We start from the raw sequence: 18,726 nt of genomic DNA on the forward strand, positions 1-18,726 counted from the left end.
TGGAGTGTGGGGACAAAACCCCAAAAAGCAGTTTCCAGGCTCTCGGCCTCACATAGAAAGGTGCTGGCTCGGGTAGTAAATGGCCATCAACTGTGATCAGATGCCAGCAGCTGTGGCTAGTTGGCCGTCAGCTGTAACCCGTAGGCCATTGGCCACTAATATAACGGCTGTGGCTACGCTAGCAGAAAAGGAATGGGGGCTAGCAAGAAGATGGTGGCTGGCAAGCGCGGACTGCTATTAGGCAGATTATGTAGATCCCGCTTCCTGTGTCTCCAGCCCAGCCGCCAGCGAGAATATATTGGTTTGACTTCCGTATCTATGGCTCCATGGGTGTTCCTTTTTGGCCTTACCGTGTCCTGCGTTCTTGGGCGGGGAGTAGGAGCTGAGACCCTGCACGACAACAAGTCATCTCAGAAAGAAAAAGGAAAAATCTCCAGAAAATAAACTTAAAAGACATGAAAATATGTGACTTAAGTGACAGAGAATTCAAGACTGCAGTTTTGAAGCAACTCAATGAAATACAAGACAACTCAGATAGACAGTTTAATGAACTCAGAAATAAAATTAATGAACAAAAGAAGTACTTTACCAGAGATTGAAACTTTAAAAAAATAAACAACAAAATATTACGTTGGTACAAAAGTAATTGCAGTTTTTGCAATTGTTTTTAACCTGTTAAACTGCAATTATTTTTGCACCAACTTAATAGAAGTTCTGGAGATGAAGAATTCAGTAAGAGATGAAAAATGAAATAGCGAGCATAGGAAATAGAGCTGACCTGATGAAAGAAAGACTTAGTGATAGAAATCTAGAAATGATATAGATCGAGAAAGAGAGAGACAAGAGTACAAAAATAAAGAACTATATGAGAACTATTTAACTCCACCAGAAAGAACAATATAAGAATAATGGGTATAATAGAAGGAGAAGAGAAAAAGAAGGGAACAGAGAGACCTTATTCAAATAGTCAACAAGAAATTTCCAAACCTATTGAAAGAGCTGGATCCTTGAATGCAAGAAGCAAACAAAATATTCAATTACCTCTATTTAATAAGGCCTTCCCCAAGGCACATTATATTAAAACTGTCAAAAATTAATGGCAAAGAAACAATTCTCAAGGTAGCCAGGGAAAAGAAGACGGTAACCTATAAAAGAAAGCCCATTAGATTATCATCAGATTTTCAGCAGAATCCCTATAAGCCAGGAGAGAGTAGAATCAAATATTCAAACTATTGAAAGAAAGAAATTGCCAGAATATCAAGAATAATATCAATAATATCAAGAATAATATATTCAGCAAAGTTATCCTTTAAATGTAAATGGAACAAAGTAAAAAGACAAACGAACAAAAACTCATAGATATAGAAACAGTATGGTCATTACCAGAGGGAAAGGGGGGAGGTAGAAAAGGATAAAGGGGGTCAAACATATGGTGACAGAAGGAGATTTGACTTTGGGTAGTAAACACAGTGAGATACACTGATGATATATTATAGAATTGTACACTTGAAACCTATATAATTTTATTAACCAATATCACCCAATAAATTATTTTTTTAAATTAAAGCTTATTGGGGTGACAATTGCTAGTAAAGTTACATAGGTTTCCGGTGTACAATTCTGTAATACGTCATCTATATATCACACTGTGTGTTCACCACTCAGAGTCAGTTCGCTTTCCATCACCCCAATAAATTTAATAAAATTTAAAAAAGAAGAAAAAATGTAGAAAAAATTAAACTGTATATTTCAGATTTGTGCATTTCACTCTATTTAAGTTGCTACTTAAAAATGAAAATAGATTTTACAAAAATATAGTTAAGGGACTTAAAGTAGTAAGTATGGGGTAAAGAATCTGGAGTCATGAGTAAATTTCACAAAACATCCAGAAATGCAGAACATAAGAAGAAATCACAAAGCAGAATATACAAGAATACTGCAAACATGGGAGGAACAATCCTAGGCAACAGCAGGTGGATTTTACTCTAGCAATTTAAATGAACTCATCATAACCAAATGAAAAAGCTGGCACTATGGTCCCTACTCCATTAGCAGAATTGCTGAAGGCTACATTTTGTTTGCCTTTTTTCTCACTCTCTGTGTCATGCTTTCTTATTTTTTAACCCCCTTCTCTTAGTCTATCTAATGCTTTTGGATCAAACACTAGGCTTTAAAATTTTCTCTCTTGGCTTTGTTCTGTGGCATTAAGTCTTTTCTGAACATGATTCTGGCCTGTTTCTTCTGTGTTTATTCAGGAAAACATAGATGAGGACTTACTTTTTCCACAAGGCTGGCAATTGTCTTTTAAGACAAGCCTCAGATGGGGGAGGTGTGATCCCTTATCTGCCACTATCTGATCATTGTGTGCATAGCAGGGGTAAGAGGAATAATTAAGAGGGAGCAGGGGCAGAGGATCAGAAACAGTTGATGACTGGGAGAAAAGTAGCAGGAGCATTTGAATGGATCAAATGATAGCATGGGTCACTAGATTTGCTTCAGGAAATCAGAATAAGCTAGGAAAAACCAGCAACAGAAAAGGATATATTGCAAAGATTATGGTGAAAGAGGTATATTCTAGGTGAAAATTTTCAACACAATCATGTAAAAAGATGCAAAATTTTGAAATATTTATAGAGAAAGCAGAATTAAGTGTAGGATTTTTATTTTAACATCTGAATGTCATGTATAGGGCAAAAAGAATGTTTGGGAAGAGAAGTTAGTTGTACAACTTTTCCTCTAAATCCACAAAGGAGTGAGCAAAAGAAAGGAGTTTATGCCTCATTTCAAACTCACCCAATTTAACTTCTAGCATAATATGAAGAGAAACATTTTGTGTCTTCCAGCCGTTTTTTAATTATACAGGTGTGTGTGTGTGTGTGCATGTGTGTGTGTTGTGTTGTATGTGTGTGTTGTGTTGTTTGTGTGTGTGTGTGTGTGCGTGTGTGTTGAGGAGTGTCCAGACATGCATGGTTGCCATGGAATTTGAGAGAAAAAGTTGGTAACGGGATAGAGATAGCCACTTTGAAAGTTAAATATCTCAAAAGTGCTAGAGAGCAAACCAGTGTTTTGAAAATCAAGCGTGAAAAACACATGACAGGGTTTTTGTGGTTCAAAATAATTGATTTATTAGTTGAGACAAAATGAACCAAGAGCTCAAAGCACATACTACTAGAATTTTAGGTGGTCACTGTGAAAAGAATCCCCAAAGTGAGAAGTACAGTGGCACCTAGATGACCTGCATTCTGACTTCTTGTAAACTTGGTGTTGAGTCTTGCTGAGCCCACAGGTGTAAGGGAGGTAATGACTGTCAAAGTGAGAGTGAAGTATCATGGAAAGTTGTTACATTATTTCATGTATTTCATTTTGGTTACCTTCCAATCTAAATTATCATCTTGCCAAAGACGGATAAAAATATATAGTGTGATTAAAAGCTTTAAAACTACTAAGGTTAAAGAATCATCACACATTTTAATTGAAGCATATGTGAAGTGGCCCTTTCCAAAGGTAAAAGATCCATGTATAAACATCACTCTGCTATTCAACTAAGCCAACCTAAGACTTTAATCCTGAAATTCTGAGTTCTTAAACATATGTGTGTGTGTGTGTGTGTGTATACACACACACACACACACACACACACACACATATATATATATATATAATAAAATAAAATAAAGACTCGTATATGTATGTATATATAGCAAGCATGTGGGTGAGTTTAGTACTTCCAATACTATTAAAGTGGAGACAAAATGAAAGATGCTTCAGGAGAGGACAGAAAAGAGGGGAAAGGGTGTATATTCTAGTTGAGATAACTTGTTTTCAACAATATCCCCTTGCCCCCATCTATGACTATGACCCTGAATTCCCAGTATTTACTCCTCTGTGTAGTCCACCCCCTTGAATCTGAGCTTACTCTGTGACTCACTTTTTTTTCACATAAAATTTCTTAGTTTATTAATGTTCTCATAAAAAAAATCTGCTCAATCACTGCAGATAAATTCACTGACGAATTGTTACTCCTTTTTGCCAGCATCAACATTGGCTTTTCTAGGCCTCTATCTTGCTTCATTCTGTTCTTGCGTTCTCTTTGCTGTTTTTCTTGAGGCCTGTTTCTTCTCATACAGGCCATGGCTTGCAAATCTATGTTGGGTTCATTTTTCTTTGTGTAATCCGAAGAATCATAAATCATGCCAAAGTCAGTTGTCTTGCTACCACCAAAATGGGTTCTGAATCCAAATACAAAGATGACATCTGGTGTGGTTTTGTACATTTTGTCTAGTTTTCCCCAAATTTCTGTCTTAGGTTCTGTTGCCTTCCCATTGATGACCATTTGTTTCTGTTGAAGTAGTCTATTGGTCATGAACTTCCTGGTCTGGATAGTTACTGTGTTGTTCATGATAGTGGCCAGCACTCAAGTAGCCAGGGAGTCTCCCTGGGACTCACTTTTGACTGATAGTGCGCGGCAGAAATAAGCTCCTAATGCTAAGTCATAAGAAGTCATATAACTTGATGTGGGTTTCTCAGAACTCATTTTTGAGATGCTTCTTCTCAGAACCCAGTCATTAGGCCATGTGCATAGCCAGCAAAGTAAGTGCCCAGGTCAATCCAGATGACATCCAGCATCAATTGCCAGCCACCTGAATGAGCCAGCTCAGAGATTTCAGTCCAGTCTTACTCCTAGACCACATCAAACATCCTGTGGAGCAGAAGAACAGCCCAGCAGAGCCCAGTCGATCCACAGAATTGTAAAAGAGAAATTGGTTGTTATTTAAGCCATCAAGTTTTTAAGATAGTCTATTTAGCAAGAATAAATAACCAAAACGATCTAGTAATTTCTTCATATGATAGTATACTAGTTAGATATTATTGCATAACAAGTTACCCCAGAACTTAGTGATTTAAAACAGGTAATCATTAAACTTTTTCTTAAAGGGCCAAATAATAAATAGTTTAGTCTTTGGGGACCATACAGTTTCTCACTTAACTACTCAACTCTGCCATTGTAGTATGAAAGAAGCCATGGATAATACATAAACAATTGGACATGGCTGTGTTCCAATAAAACTTTACGGAAACTGGTGGCTGGCCCATAGCCATAGTTTGTTAACTGCTCCTTTAAAAAACAAAAGCATGTATTATTATTCACAACTCTATATGTCAGAGGGGTGTTTATAGCTAATCTCAGCTTGGCTCATTCATTCACCTGTCATCAACTGGCAGGTAAGTAGGGGGCTGGCTGGTCTGTGAAGACTTCACATACAGCTGGTGTTTGCTGACTGCCAGCTGGAGTGACGGGGTGATTGGGCCGCATGTCTCTTATCATCCATCAGGCTAGCCTAGGCTTGTTCGCATAGTGGTGGCAGAGTTCCTTTTAAAAAAATAAACAACAGCACGCAGGTCTTTTGAAGCTATCAGAATTGACATATTTTTACTTCTGATATATTTTATCGGTCCAAGTAAATCACAAGTCAATGCACATTCAAGGGATGGGAAAATAGACTCACCTTTTTAATGGAGGAGCAGCAAAGTCACAATGCAAATGGTGTGCGTAGAATTGTCCCACTTCCTTTCTGAAGTCACTTTTGTTAGTTAGTACAGCACTGGCGTTAGAAGGACAATTTACTAATTGAGGGTATAACTAGGAGGCTATGGTTTTCCGTTCCCTGGATTTAATTTTCTTCATTTATGAAGGAAGTGGAACCACTCCCATTTAGAATCTTAGCTCTTAGATTCACATATTCAGTCTCATGATTTTCAAAACTGGCAAAATTCTCCACACCAGCTGACCCCTTAGAATGTCCATATAGGACCTTCAGGGATTCCTAAGACAGCAGTGAAGTTTCTCTTCTGTACACAATTCCAGTCAGGTGACCTCCACCTACCTCAAAGTCTCCATTCGTGGAGAGGTATCTGTAGATTAGAAAATATTTATTATCTACCAGGATCCCTAAAATCCCCCTTATATCCAGAAAGTCCTTCTTTATTATTCTGTTAGAATCCTAATTCCTAATTTAGCATATCTTCAGTCTAAAATATCTTCAAACATCTGCATCACTTTGTCACGTGCCATGAACATGGAGTAGCCTGGTGATAATAGGTCCGATGAGAATGACTCTTACTCAAAGAGTTGATCCAAAGACTTCCTGTGAACGCAGTTAGAATGAAGTGGCTACAGGCTACAAATTACTCACCAGCTGCTACAGTTACAGGCAACATCCCGACTAGTCAGTTCATAATCCATAGGGATTTATGAGAATGTTCAAGCTAAAACCTCCCCTTGTTTTCCTAATTGCTATTCAGTTGGGAAAAAACAGTAGAATTATCTTTCCCACCCTGATTTAATGGCTTTTGCCAAGGATACAGCCTTACATTAAATTCAGTCATTTTCACAATTTAATAGGATATAAAAATAACATTTTCTATCTTGCTTTACCCTATGGACATGACAAACCTAAACCAGAGTGTGTACAATGAGAAGCTGGGTCCCTGACTCTTGCAACTTACATTACAATGTGTCCTGGAATCAGGACTGTTCCCAACTTGGCTGCATTTCACTAAGTTAATAAGTTGTTCTGATGTTTTGTTTATGTTTTCATGGCTCAAAACACTCTACAATTCCTTTCTGGCTTACTTGTAAAGCAACATTATAGTATTTTTGTCTCTACATCAAACGTCTTTTATGTAATTTAAAACTTTTAAGAGTCAACCCTAAATCCAGTTTGGGGCAACAAACAATCTCCTAAACATAATCTGAAACTAATTATCATGCCATGACAATAGACATATGAGGCGCTAAGTACTGTTCTGAACTTAGGATCCACTAACTCATCATTACTCTGCTCACTTGTTTTTATGGTTTCACTGGTTCTGCTGTGGCATCACCATTGACCTTCATTTCCCTCCACTCAAGTACAAATTGCCAAAGCTTGTGAATTCCACCTCTTCACATCTTGGCAGTTGGTTTCTTTTCATTCTCGTTGGCACCACTTGCTTGCATCTCTTCTCTAGGCAATTTTGTGCTTTGGTTCATGCTATTCCTTGTAGTCAATTGTCTTTTCTCACCATCCCTGCCCTCTATAGTTTCACTTACGCTATAATAACTTGGTTTTCCCTGACCTAATCTGATCACTCCATTTATAAAACTTGTACCTTTTTATGCCTCTATTGTTAATATAGATTATTGTCTGTTTTGTAGGACCACTATTTATGTGTTTGTTCTATGATGCCTCCTTATGCTCCAGGAAGCTAATTTTCCTCTAACTTAAGGTGTCTTTCAGCATTCCTGACATATACATTTAACTTTCTAAGGCAAGATCTGCCATGGTCCCACTGTAATGCCTAATCCTTTCTGTTGATGTAGCGGTAGTTGTACCAAATCTGGCAATAAGAGTCTCATGGGGAAGTAGAGCCCACATTTCCACAATCATGTAGGAAGTGTGAAGGCAAAATTGTTAATAGCCTCTCTAGGGTTTCAGCTCTTGCTATGATGCCTTCCATGATTTCATATGGCTTAAAAGTAGTGAAATATCTCAATTCAGGTTTCAAAGCATAAAATAAAAATGTGTGCTTTAGTCATCTTTTCCAAAGCCTGGTTTTGTTAAGTTCTACAAGTTTCTTTCATATGTAACCTGATTACATGACAGCATTATAATATATTTCTAAGCTAGGTAGTATTACTAAGCATCCTGTGTAATGTTTTAAGAGCAACTCTTTGCACAGAAATATCAAATCCTATACATATTGTTTTACGCTTCTTTTCTTCAATGTAAGGTTGGCCTCTTTCCTTTTTGAGATTCTCACTAACTTCTTTAGTAAAGATGTTTACTTTTTTCAGCCAAATTACTATACATATTTTTGGAAATTCTGTAATCTTTTTTTTAATTGCTAAATTTTTTAAATTAAAGTTTATTGGGGTGACAATACTTAATAAAGTTACATAGGTTTTAAGTGTACAATTCTGTAATACATCATCTGTATATTACATTGTGTTCATTACCCAGAGTCAGTTCTCCTTATATTACCATATATTTGATCCCATTTACCATTATACATATTTTTTTAACAGGACTTTATTGGGGAACAGTGTGAGGACTTTTTCCAAGTCAAGTTGTTGTCCTTTCAGTCTTAGTTGTGGAGGGCGCAGCTCAGCTCCAGGTCCAGTTGCCGTTGCTAGTTGCAGGTGGGCACAGCCCACCATCCCTTGCGGGATTCGAACCGGCTACTTTGTGGTTGAGAGGATGCACTCCAACCAACTGAACCATTGGGGAGCTCAGTGGCAGCTCAGCTCCAGGTGTTGTGTTCAATCTTAGTTGCAGGGGGCACTACCCACCATCCCTTGTGGGACTCGAGGTGTTGAACTGGCAACCTTGTGATTGAGAGCCCACTGGCCGATGCAGGAATCTAACCGGCAGCCTTCGGAGTTAGGAGCACGGAGCTCCAACTGCCTGAGCCACCGGGCCGGCCCTACCCTCATTTTTATATGTATGTGCAAAGATGTGGGAAGGGAGAAATTCATAAAGTAGGGAGTAGTCCTATAGTATTCTCAAAACAAATATTTTATAATTAGGGACATTACCTCCTAGATCTAGAGCAGCAGTATCCGAACAAAATTTGTGCACATACCTTTGAATATATATTTGTGTGTTTTCTTGCATTTTTATTTGCTTTTCTTTTTTTTAAACTTTATTTTAGAATAGTGACTGAAAAATTTGCTGTTCCGCTCCCGTATGAATTAATTACTTTTGTTTCATTGCACAGTAGCTTCCCTTTAATGAGTGCCTATTCTGGGCCAATCTTCATGGCAGGCTTTTTCTACATTTATCTCAAAATCTACCAAACCTGGTCCCCTATCTGTACTTCCTCTTTTTGTGAAAGGCAGTCCTATCTATCCAGTTGACAAGCAAGAAACACACTTATTGCATCACAACCTTTATTTCCAATGCACACCAAGTTCTAGGAATTTTACCCTTGAAGTGTTATCTAGAGTCAGTCCACATCTCTCTTGCTTCACTTCCATTCTTCCATTTTAAACACAAATAATCTTCAAACCAAACTCCTGAAAGAGCCTAATAACTAGTTTCCTTGTATTTACTCTTGGGCTTCTCTTATCCATTCTCAATCCTGGTGACTGTCCAAGTCTTTGCCTATTTTGAAGTAATTTGTCTTTTCATTATTGAGTTTTAGTTCTTTGTATATTCTAGATATGTGTCGTTTTCAAACAATAGAAAGTCAGTGTTCCTTGTTGAACTGACAAATGAATAAACCTCTTGGAGTATAAATTGTACCAGTTTATGGCTAAAGAAACAGATTCTCAGAGAGGTTTAGTTACTTGCGGAAGGTCACCTAACTAATAAATCGCAGGATGAGGATTGGAAACCAGGTCTATCTGAGAGACAACACTTTCCACTGTGCTGTATTGATTCCCAATTTATTGTCACAAAAATATGCCCTTAAATTTGTTGAACCCTCTTATAAATGTGTGTCTGTTAATTTCTGGATAGGGAAAGGGGAAAATGTCAAGAGAGTGTAAATAAATAGAAATGCAGGTGCCGTCAGTAATAGAAAAATTATGCAAAGCTTATGATCTATTGTGATTGTGTCAGCGACCCTATCAACCATCTATCCATCCATTTATTATCTATCTATCTATCTATCTATCTATCTATCTATCTATCTATCAATCATCTATCAATCATCTATCTATCTATCATCTATCTATCATCTATCTATCATCTATCTATCTATCTATCTATCTATCTATCTATCTATCTATCTATCATCTTATCTATCATCTAAAAAGATAGCTTCTCTATTTATAGAGTGTGGTCTAAGGCACATTCTCTTTATCCTGATAAAAGCAGTTAATGGTATTAAGCATATATTAGGAATAGTTGTTTTTATAGCTCATTTCTTCATAAAGTTTGCCTTCAGAAAAATGTGTAAATCTTAAGTGTTCAATAAGATGAGCTTGACAAGTGAATGCAGCTGTACAAACAACACCACTGTAAGAATAAAGAATATTTCCATTACCCAGAAAGTTCCTTCATGCCCCTATTCAGTCTATTTCACCCTACTGGTATTCCTAAGTATTAATGTTTTCAACAATATAGTAAATAGAAAATATTTTAAAGTTCATGTTATTTTTTAGTTTTAATAAATTTATTGGGGTAACATTGGTTAACAAAATTATATAGGTTTCAAGTGTACAGTTCTATAATACATTATCCGTGTATTGAATTGCATGCTCAGCACCCAAAGTCAAATCCCCATCTGTCACCATAATTTTATCCTCTTTATCCTTTTCTACCTTTCCACCACCCCCTTTCCCTCTGGTAACCACAATGCTGTAGTCTGTCTATACAGTTTTATTTCTTTCTTTATTTGTTGCTTTCAGCTTTACATCATATGGTGGGTGAAATCATATGCTTCTTGACTTTTTCATCTGACTATTTTGCTTAGCGTGATATTCTCAAGACAGATCTATATTGTCACAAATGGCAGTATTTCATATTTTCTTATGGTTGAGTAGTATTCCATTGTATATATGTACCGCATCTTTTTTCATCTAATCATCTATTGAATGACAACTTGATTGTTTCCATGTCTTGGCTACTGTGAATAATGCTGCAGTAAAAATAGGGGTACATATATCTTTATGAATAAATATTTTCAAATTTTGGGGGTAGATACCCAGGAAAAGGGATTGCTGGGTCATATGGTAACTACTGTCAATTTTTTAAGAAACCTCTGTACCGTTTTCCATAGTGGCTATACCAATTTACATTTCCACCAACAGTGTATGAGTGTTCCTTTTCCTCTACAACCGCTCCAATATTTGTTATTATTTGTCTTATTGATAATGGCCATTCTAACAGGTGTAAGGTAGTATAACATTGTGGTTTTGATTTGTATTTCCCTAATAGATGGTGAAATTGAGCATCTTTTCACATATCTGTTTGTTTGTATGTCTTCTTGGGAGCAGTGTCTGTTCGGGTGTTTTGCCCATTTTAAATTGTATTGTTTATTTTTGTTGTTGTTGAGTTGTATGAGTTCTTTATATATTTTGGATATTAACCTCTTATAGAAGGTGTTGTTTGCAAATATCTTCTCCAATTCAGAGAGTTGCCTTTTTATTTTGTTGATGGTCTCTTTTGCTATGCAGACAGAGCTTTTTAGTTTGATATAGTCCCACTCATTTATTTTTGCTTTTATTTTCCCCTTGACTTTGAGGTCAAATTCATAAAATCTTCTCTAAGACCAAGGTCCATAAGTTTATTACCTATGTTTTCTTCTTTTATTTTCATTGTTTCAAGTCTTATATTTAGATTTTGATCCATTTTGAGTTAATTTTTGTGTATGGTGACAAATAGCAGTCTAGTTTCATTCTCTAGTATGTGGCTTTTCAATTTTTGCAGCACCATTTACTGAAAAGGCTTTCTTTTCTCCATTGTATGTTTTTGGCTCTTTTGTTGAAAATTATTTGCCCATATATATGTGGGTTTATTTCTGGTATCTCAGTTCTGTTTCATTGGTCAGTATATCTGCTTGTCTGCCAATACCATGCTGTTTTGATTATTATAGCTTTGTAGTATAATTTGAAGTCCAGAATTGTTATACTTCTGGCTTTGTTCTTTTTTTCTCAAGATTGCTTTAGCTATTTGGGGTCTTTTGTTGTTCTGTGCAAATTTGATGATTTTTTTTGGTTCTATTTCTTTAGAAAATGCCATTGAGATTTTGGTGGAGATTGCACTGAATATGAATAGTGCTTTGGGTAATATGGCCATTTTAACTATGTTGATTCTTCTACTCCAAGAACCTGGAGTATCTTTTCATTTCTTTGTGCTTCTTCAATTTCTTTTAATAGTGTCTTGAACTTTTCAGTGTACAAGTCCTTCACATCCTTTGTTAAGCTACATTTTGGTTTTGCCTATATACACACATCAAACTACAGAAAACTATTACACAAGAAGGCTTCCTCATGTCCCTTTTGTTAAACTACTACTCCAAAGATTAATTTTGGCAGTTTAAAAAATTTACAGCTTTTAAAAGATATCACTGATAGACAATAAATCGAATATTTCAAAGTATACATTTTGATGTTTTGATGTTTTGAGATATATAAACCTGTGAAAACATCAAGCAAGATAGTAAGCCAATCTCAAAACTTTCCTCATGCCTCCAATACTTACTTACTTCCCAATCCCTCAACAACCACTGATTGCATTTTACTAATTTTATGTAAATGGAATCATATATATGTAAAATTTTTTGCCTTGCCTAATTTTTTCAGCATAATTATTTTGTGCTCTGTCTATAATGGAACATATATCAATATTTTATTTCTGTTTTATTGCTTAATACATGTTCAGTGTATGGATATACCATACTTTTTCAATCCATTTATTAGTTGATAGATACATGAGTTGTTTCCATTTTGGATCTATTACAAATGAAGTTGCACTGAACATGGTATATGCTTTTTATTTCTCTTGGGTAAATATCAAGCAGAATGGCTTAATCATACAATATGCTTAATTTAACTTTTTAAAGAAACTGCCAAACTGCTTTCCAAAGTGGTTGTACCAGTCTCTTCCTACTAGCAACACATAAAATTCCAGTTTTTCCACATCCACATCAAACTTAACATGGTCAGTCTTTTTAATTTTAGTCATTCTAATAGGTGTAAGTCATATATTATTCTGATTTTATTTACTTTGCTTTTCCTTATGAACCATGATGTGAAGCATTTGCTTTTCATGTGCTTATTTTTCATCCATATATCTTCTTTAGTCAAGTGTCTATTCAAATACATTGCCTATGCTTTTTAATCGAGTTGTTTGTTTTCTTATTGAGTTTTAAGACTTTAAAAAATATATATTCTAGATACAACTACTTCATCAGATATGTGACCTATAAATATTATATTTCAGGCTTGCCTTTTATTCTCTTATCAGTCTCTGTTGAAGAGCAGAACCTCCTATGAATCATACTTTTGTTGTCACTCTAAGAAATACTTGCCTAATCCAAGATCATAGAGAGTTTGTTCAATCTTTTCTTTTAGAATTGTTCTAGTTTTGAGCTTTACATTTAGGTCTATGATTTATTTTGACTGAATTTTAATATAGTTGGAGGTATGGATCCATGGTTTTTGTTTTGTTTTGTTTTGTTTGCTTCTGGACACCCAACTACTCTAGCACAATTTGTTGAAAGACTAGAGTTACTTATTTTGAACTTCATATAAATAGAAATAGGAAATATATTTTTATTTTATTTGGTTTCTTTTATATAAAATTATGTCTTTAAAATTCATTGATTTTGTTGTGTGTACCAGTAGTTTATTTTATTCCGTGCTGTATAGTATGATCTATTCATCCATTCTATTGACGATGGACATTTCCATTCAATTATTGATGGACATTTTGGTAGTTTCCAGTTCCTTCTTGTGAATAATACCATTACGAACATTCTTGTCTTCTGGTGCCATAAGCAATAATTTCAGTTTTGCATATACTTAGTAGTGAAATTTCTGGGTCATAGCATATTAAAATGTTTAACTTTAGTAGATACTGTCAAAAAGTTTTTAAAGTGAGTATATTAATTTAGTCTCTTACCAACAATGCATGAGAGTGTAACTTGTTCACCAATACTTGATACTGTCAGTCTTAATTTTAGTAACTCCAGGGGACATGAAGTGGTCTCTAAATTTGGTTTAATTTGCATTTTTCTAAGGAATAAAAACAACGAGCACATTGCATATGTTTATAGGCCCTTTAGATATCCTCTTTTTTGAAGTGCCTATTCAAGTCTTTCTTCCTTTAAAAAATGGTTTGTCTGTATTTTATTTTTCATTTGTAGAAGTTCTTTATATGTTTTGGATATGAGTCCTTTGTTAGATATATAGAAGTTCCTAATTTCAGAACTTAATTTTAGAACATCAGTTTTTTAGTATTTCATATGTCTTTTGTTGTAATGTTCCATTTAAGAAATCTTAAATATAATCTCATAAAAATTTTCTCCTATGCTTTCTCTTAGAACCTGTGGTTTTTCCTTTGAAATTAGATCTGTGATACATCTTGAATTAATTTTTGTATATAGTATTAAGGACAGTTTAAGTTTCATTCTTTTAAGGTAGACATCCAATTAACACAACCTCACTTATTGAAAAGACCATTCTTCCCCTCACTAAGTTACAGTGGTACCTTTGCCATATATCAGTTGATTGTACATGTGTAGCTCTGTTTTCAGACTCCATTCTTTTTCATTGTTGCAGTTTTGTACATTGTTCTAATCACTTTAGATTTATAAAAGTCTTGAGATATGGTAGGGCAAGGTTTGTTTCTCTATTTCAATATTACTGTGATTTTGTATTTTCATGTAGTTATTGAGCCAGTTCATCAATTCTTGCAAAAAATCGTTAAGTTGTGATTATGATTACATTAAATACATAGGTCAATTTGGAAAGAATTATTATATTACAAACATTGAATCCGACACACAGACAAAATTCGGGAACTCAGAAACACACACAGCTGATAGGATCATTCTACTTCTAAAAGATATTATGGCAGAAAAGCCAGGGTCTACTCACCGGTACTGCACCATCTTTAGTCCAGAACAGTTTAGAATACTGAAAGATACATTCCAAAACACCATGTACCCACATTGGGTTACCATGACAGCACTAACTTCAGCTACTCATCTTGATGAGTTAGTAATAAAGACTTGGTTCAAGAACCAACACATCAAAAGGAGGAAGCAGCAGCTACAAACTCAGCCAAGTCTGTCACTAGAAGCACCAAGCCAGATCGTTTCAGTGAAGGAAGAGAACCTTTTACCTATAACTTCTACAAACACTCATCCCACAAGTTCCAGCATTTCGGATGCCAATGACCATGAACCACCTAAGCCTTTTGGTATTGAGCAACCCAGCGGAGCTGGTGCTTCTGTGTGGAATGCATCACGGGATTCTCAGCTTCATGACCTCCAACAGCTATGTCTGGGGATCTCTGATCCTCCTTGGGCCTCCGTTCCCTATGACATAGATCAATTTGTACAACTATGTGCCTTACTTGGGGATGAGCAGCCCAGCAGTCTGGATCAGTACCTCCACCTATGTGGAGGGGGCATGGCTGGCAATGATCTTCAGTGTGATGGCTGACATATCCACAGTGCCTGAGAAAGGTCTGGGATCCAAATCTTGCCAAACTGAGACATTTCCAAACACTTTCCATGGGTCAACTCCACTCTAAACAGATCAGAGCTCAGGAGTTTATCTTTTTCTGTGAGAAGAAAGAAATCCCTCTACTTTTCATCAGTGCGTGAAATTTCTGTCCACTGAACCTCGTCATCCAAATTTCAGTATCAGAACAGTCATCAGTGCCTTTGGAGAAAGCAGAAACAGGCTAGTTTTCCTTGGGTCTTAGCTTGTTCAAATTGAGTTTAGCTCCATGAAAGCATCCCAACTGAAGTCAATACCATGTAGAAATTCCTGTTCCCTATGGACTAGCTTTATTTCTAAAAAAAAAAAAAAAAAAGAAAAGAAAAGAAAAAAGAAAAGAAAAACAAACCAAAAAACATTTAGGAGTATGACATTAGCAAGATTGGTGGACTGGGAGGTCCCAGCACCTGTACCTCAAGAAAAGAAATGATTTAACAACTACTCACCAATGAAAATAGTTCTGAGAACTCTGGAGTACAATGAAGCTACAGAAACCCAGTGGAGCACAAAAATCAAATATAGCCACATATTTGGCCACATATGGTCACAACAGCACAGATAAGACACTCCCAACAGAGGACTTCCAGAACGGCTTCAGAAAGTGGCAAGAACAATGGGATAAGTGTGTTCAAAGTGAGGGGAAGTATTTTGAAGGGGGTGGCAATGTGTCTTTTACTGCAATCTTTTTAATTTAAACATTCACCGTATTTTGTGATCACACCTCATCTAATACTACCAAAGGTGGTGCAGGCCATAAGGACCCCACACTGGTCCCCTGGAATTAAAGATCCCTAAACAAGTCTTTATTTACCCTGTTTTGGAGACATTATAAAAGTCAAGATTCAAAGATTATAATGAGAAATCTTACTTGCAACTTCTTTAAGCAAAGCTTAGGGAGATGAACTGAGATTGAGATTGACAAAAGGACCAAGGTCCCTTGACTCAACCCCTCACTGGGGACTGAAAGACTTTGCAGCAGAGTGAGCTAAATTAATCAGGGGGTGGGGAAGAGAAGTTTCTATAATTCTTCATACAGGGGCCCATGAACTGTGGAACCAAAATCCATTGCTGAAGCCCTGGGTGGCTTATTGAGAGAACATAAAAGTTCTCTTGTATTGAGGTTCAATTGTATTGAGAGAACATAAAGGTTGTTCTCTCAAATGTAAAGGTTGATGGGATTGAGATTTGGAATGTTTCAATAGGCTTTGTGTTAATAAGCTGTGTCTCCTTTACCGGAATGTTTCATGGGAATGGATATTATGTCTGGCTGGGGAACACTTTCCCTACCAAGTGTTGTAAAACCCAAACTGTTAATAAAGTTTTAATGGAGGCTACAGTTAAAAAAAATTGAATCATCCAATTTATAAACATGTATGTATCTCCATTTATTAGGTCTTTAATTTATTTCCACATTGTTTTATAGCTTTCAGTACAAAGGTCTTGCATCTCTATTATATTTATTCCTAGGTATGTGATGCATTTGTTGCAATATTAATAATATTTTTAAAATTTTTATTTTACAATATTTGCTAGAAGCATAAACACATACATCAGTTCTGAGGATTGACCTTTAATATAGCAACCTTGCTAAACTGACTTACTAATTTTAAAATTTTGTTTATAGAGTCTTTTCATTTAGTCTACATGCAGAATCACCTGCGAATAATGACAGTTCTCTCTTTTTCTTTCCAATATATATGTCTTTTATTACTGGTACAGGATAGGATCTCATACAAGGCTGAATATAAATGATAGTAAACTCTCATTTATTTACCATTTTTCAAAATTTCATCCCACTATCCATTATGCTTAAGCTATAATCTGTAGAATAGTCCCCTTCCTGATTTGTCATTTAAGTAGAAATCCCCTGCTCCAGGCATTATCCCAAATTTCTTCCCCAAACTCACATAGCCATCTGGGCTGTAGGCATCTCCTTTGACTTATAGTGAATAATATTGATTGTATATTCTACAGTTCTGATTATAAGATGCTATAAGTACCTACGTAATTTTCTGTCTCTTACACTAGACAAAATTTTTGGAGTGTAGTAATTACACCTGTTATCTCTTTATTCCTGCTATCAAGAACAGTTTCTGGCTCACAAGAGATATTTGATGAATATTTGATAAATGTTCACTGAATGAAAAAAATGATGCTCCAACCCTGACCTTTCATTAGGCTTCTCTATATATTTATTAACTAGATGTTTTCACTTAACTGTACTTCCGGTAGGACACTTATGACCTGATTTCAATGAAATAAACATTCTCTCTCCTGTGTTCCTCTCCCAGTAACTCACTTGTCCAATGATTTCTCCGTCCATTCATCTGGTAGTTAATTTTTACTACTTTCCTTTTTAAATATCTCGTTTGGCTTCATGAATCAAGTCAGTTCTTATATCCTGTTAATTCTTTCTTACTGAGTTTTTTGGATTTGAGCCTTCTTTTCCATTTCCACAGTCATTATCCTACTCCAGAGTTTTATTAGTTCATTCCTTGACTATGTTGACTATTTTTTGGTTGTGTTGTTTCTAATACCTCTATTCTTCAGCCTACTTATCACACAGCTAACAAAACAGTCTTCCTCAGATATTACTTTAATCATTCATTTCCCCCAAGAGGCCAAATGGAGTCCCTTTATCTATGCTAATGGATTGCAACCCTCATCTATTATACCCCATGTCATACAAAACCCATTTATCTCCAACGTAGTCATCCACTCCTCCTCACAAAATTCAGTCTCCTTATTATGCCCACTTCTTTGTTATTGCTCTTATCATCCCATGGAATGGCCTTTTCTTTTCTGCACAAAGCTATGCCTATAACTTTCTTCAAGGCCTGGTTCTACATTTACCTCTTTGAAAAAGACCTCAATTAATTGTATCATCCCAAATGAAATGTTCCCTTTATTTTAAATCTTCTTAATATTTTTAGTCTATAAATATTACTTTAAAGACCAATTATCAAGGAAGCACAATTTGGTGGTTTAGCAATATTTTAACACAAAACATTTTTTGTTAACACGCATTTTACCATGATTACAAATATTTTCCTGATAAACAGTGAATGGTTTTGTGCTGTCTTGTGAGGAATGCAAGAATTATAACATTCAGATGTGTGAAAGATGTTTTATGCATAAGCAATATAAAGTATTATTGTTCTTTTGAATTATAAACAGACTCTTACTGTTTCAAACATTAGCTGGAATATAGTCACAAATTTTGGCATATGAACTTGGGTAAGAAATTGTGTGATATGTGATTTATTAGGATTATGGAATTTGTGAGAACTAAAAGGGACCTAGGTGTTATCTAAAGAATTTCTGTAGTTCATAACTGAGGGAAATCGAAAAATTGTGACTTATCTAAGATCTCCTATCTAATTAATAGCAAAATTGTGATTATAACCTAGATCTCCAAATGTGAAATCCAGTGTTTTTTTAAATATTACATAAGGGGACCAGCTGCATTGTGAGCTCCCAGAGGTAAGGAACTATGCCTTTGTTTT

The 18,726-nt window shown here is 35.6% G+C and overlaps 2 protein-coding genes across 2 annotated transcripts; one reads left to right on the forward strand and one right to left on the reverse strand.

Moving 5' to 3' along the window:
- Positions 1-3,949: 3,949 nt before the first annotated feature.
- LOC308501863 (small ribosomal subunit protein eS24-like) lies at positions 3,950-4,399 on the reverse strand (the record flags this gene model as incomplete). The annotated part of the gene is made up of 1 exon (XM_081058953.1): positions 3,950-4,399. The coding sequence occupies one exon, from the start codon at positions 4,397-4,399 to the stop codon at positions 3,950-3,952; it is 450 nt and encodes a 149-aa protein (XP_080915079.1).
- A 10,164-nt stretch (positions 4,400-14,563) lies between these two features.
- On the forward strand, positions 14,564-15,160 carry LOC308501864 (paired-like homeodomain transcription factor LEUTX; the record flags this gene model as incomplete). The annotated part of the gene is made up of 1 exon (XM_081058954.1): positions 14,564-15,160. One exon carries the CDS (start codon positions 14,564-14,566, stop codon positions 15,158-15,160), a length of 597 nt encoding a protein of 198 aa, XP_080915080.1.
- Between the last annotated feature and the right edge of the window lie 3,566 nt (positions 15,161-18,726).

Source organism: Rhinolophus hipposideros, assembly GCF_964194185.1.
Source record: "Rhinolophus hipposideros genome assembly, chromosome: 9".
Taxonomy (NCBI): domain Eukaryota; kingdom Metazoa; phylum Chordata; class Mammalia; order Chiroptera; family Rhinolophidae; genus Rhinolophus; species Rhinolophus hipposideros.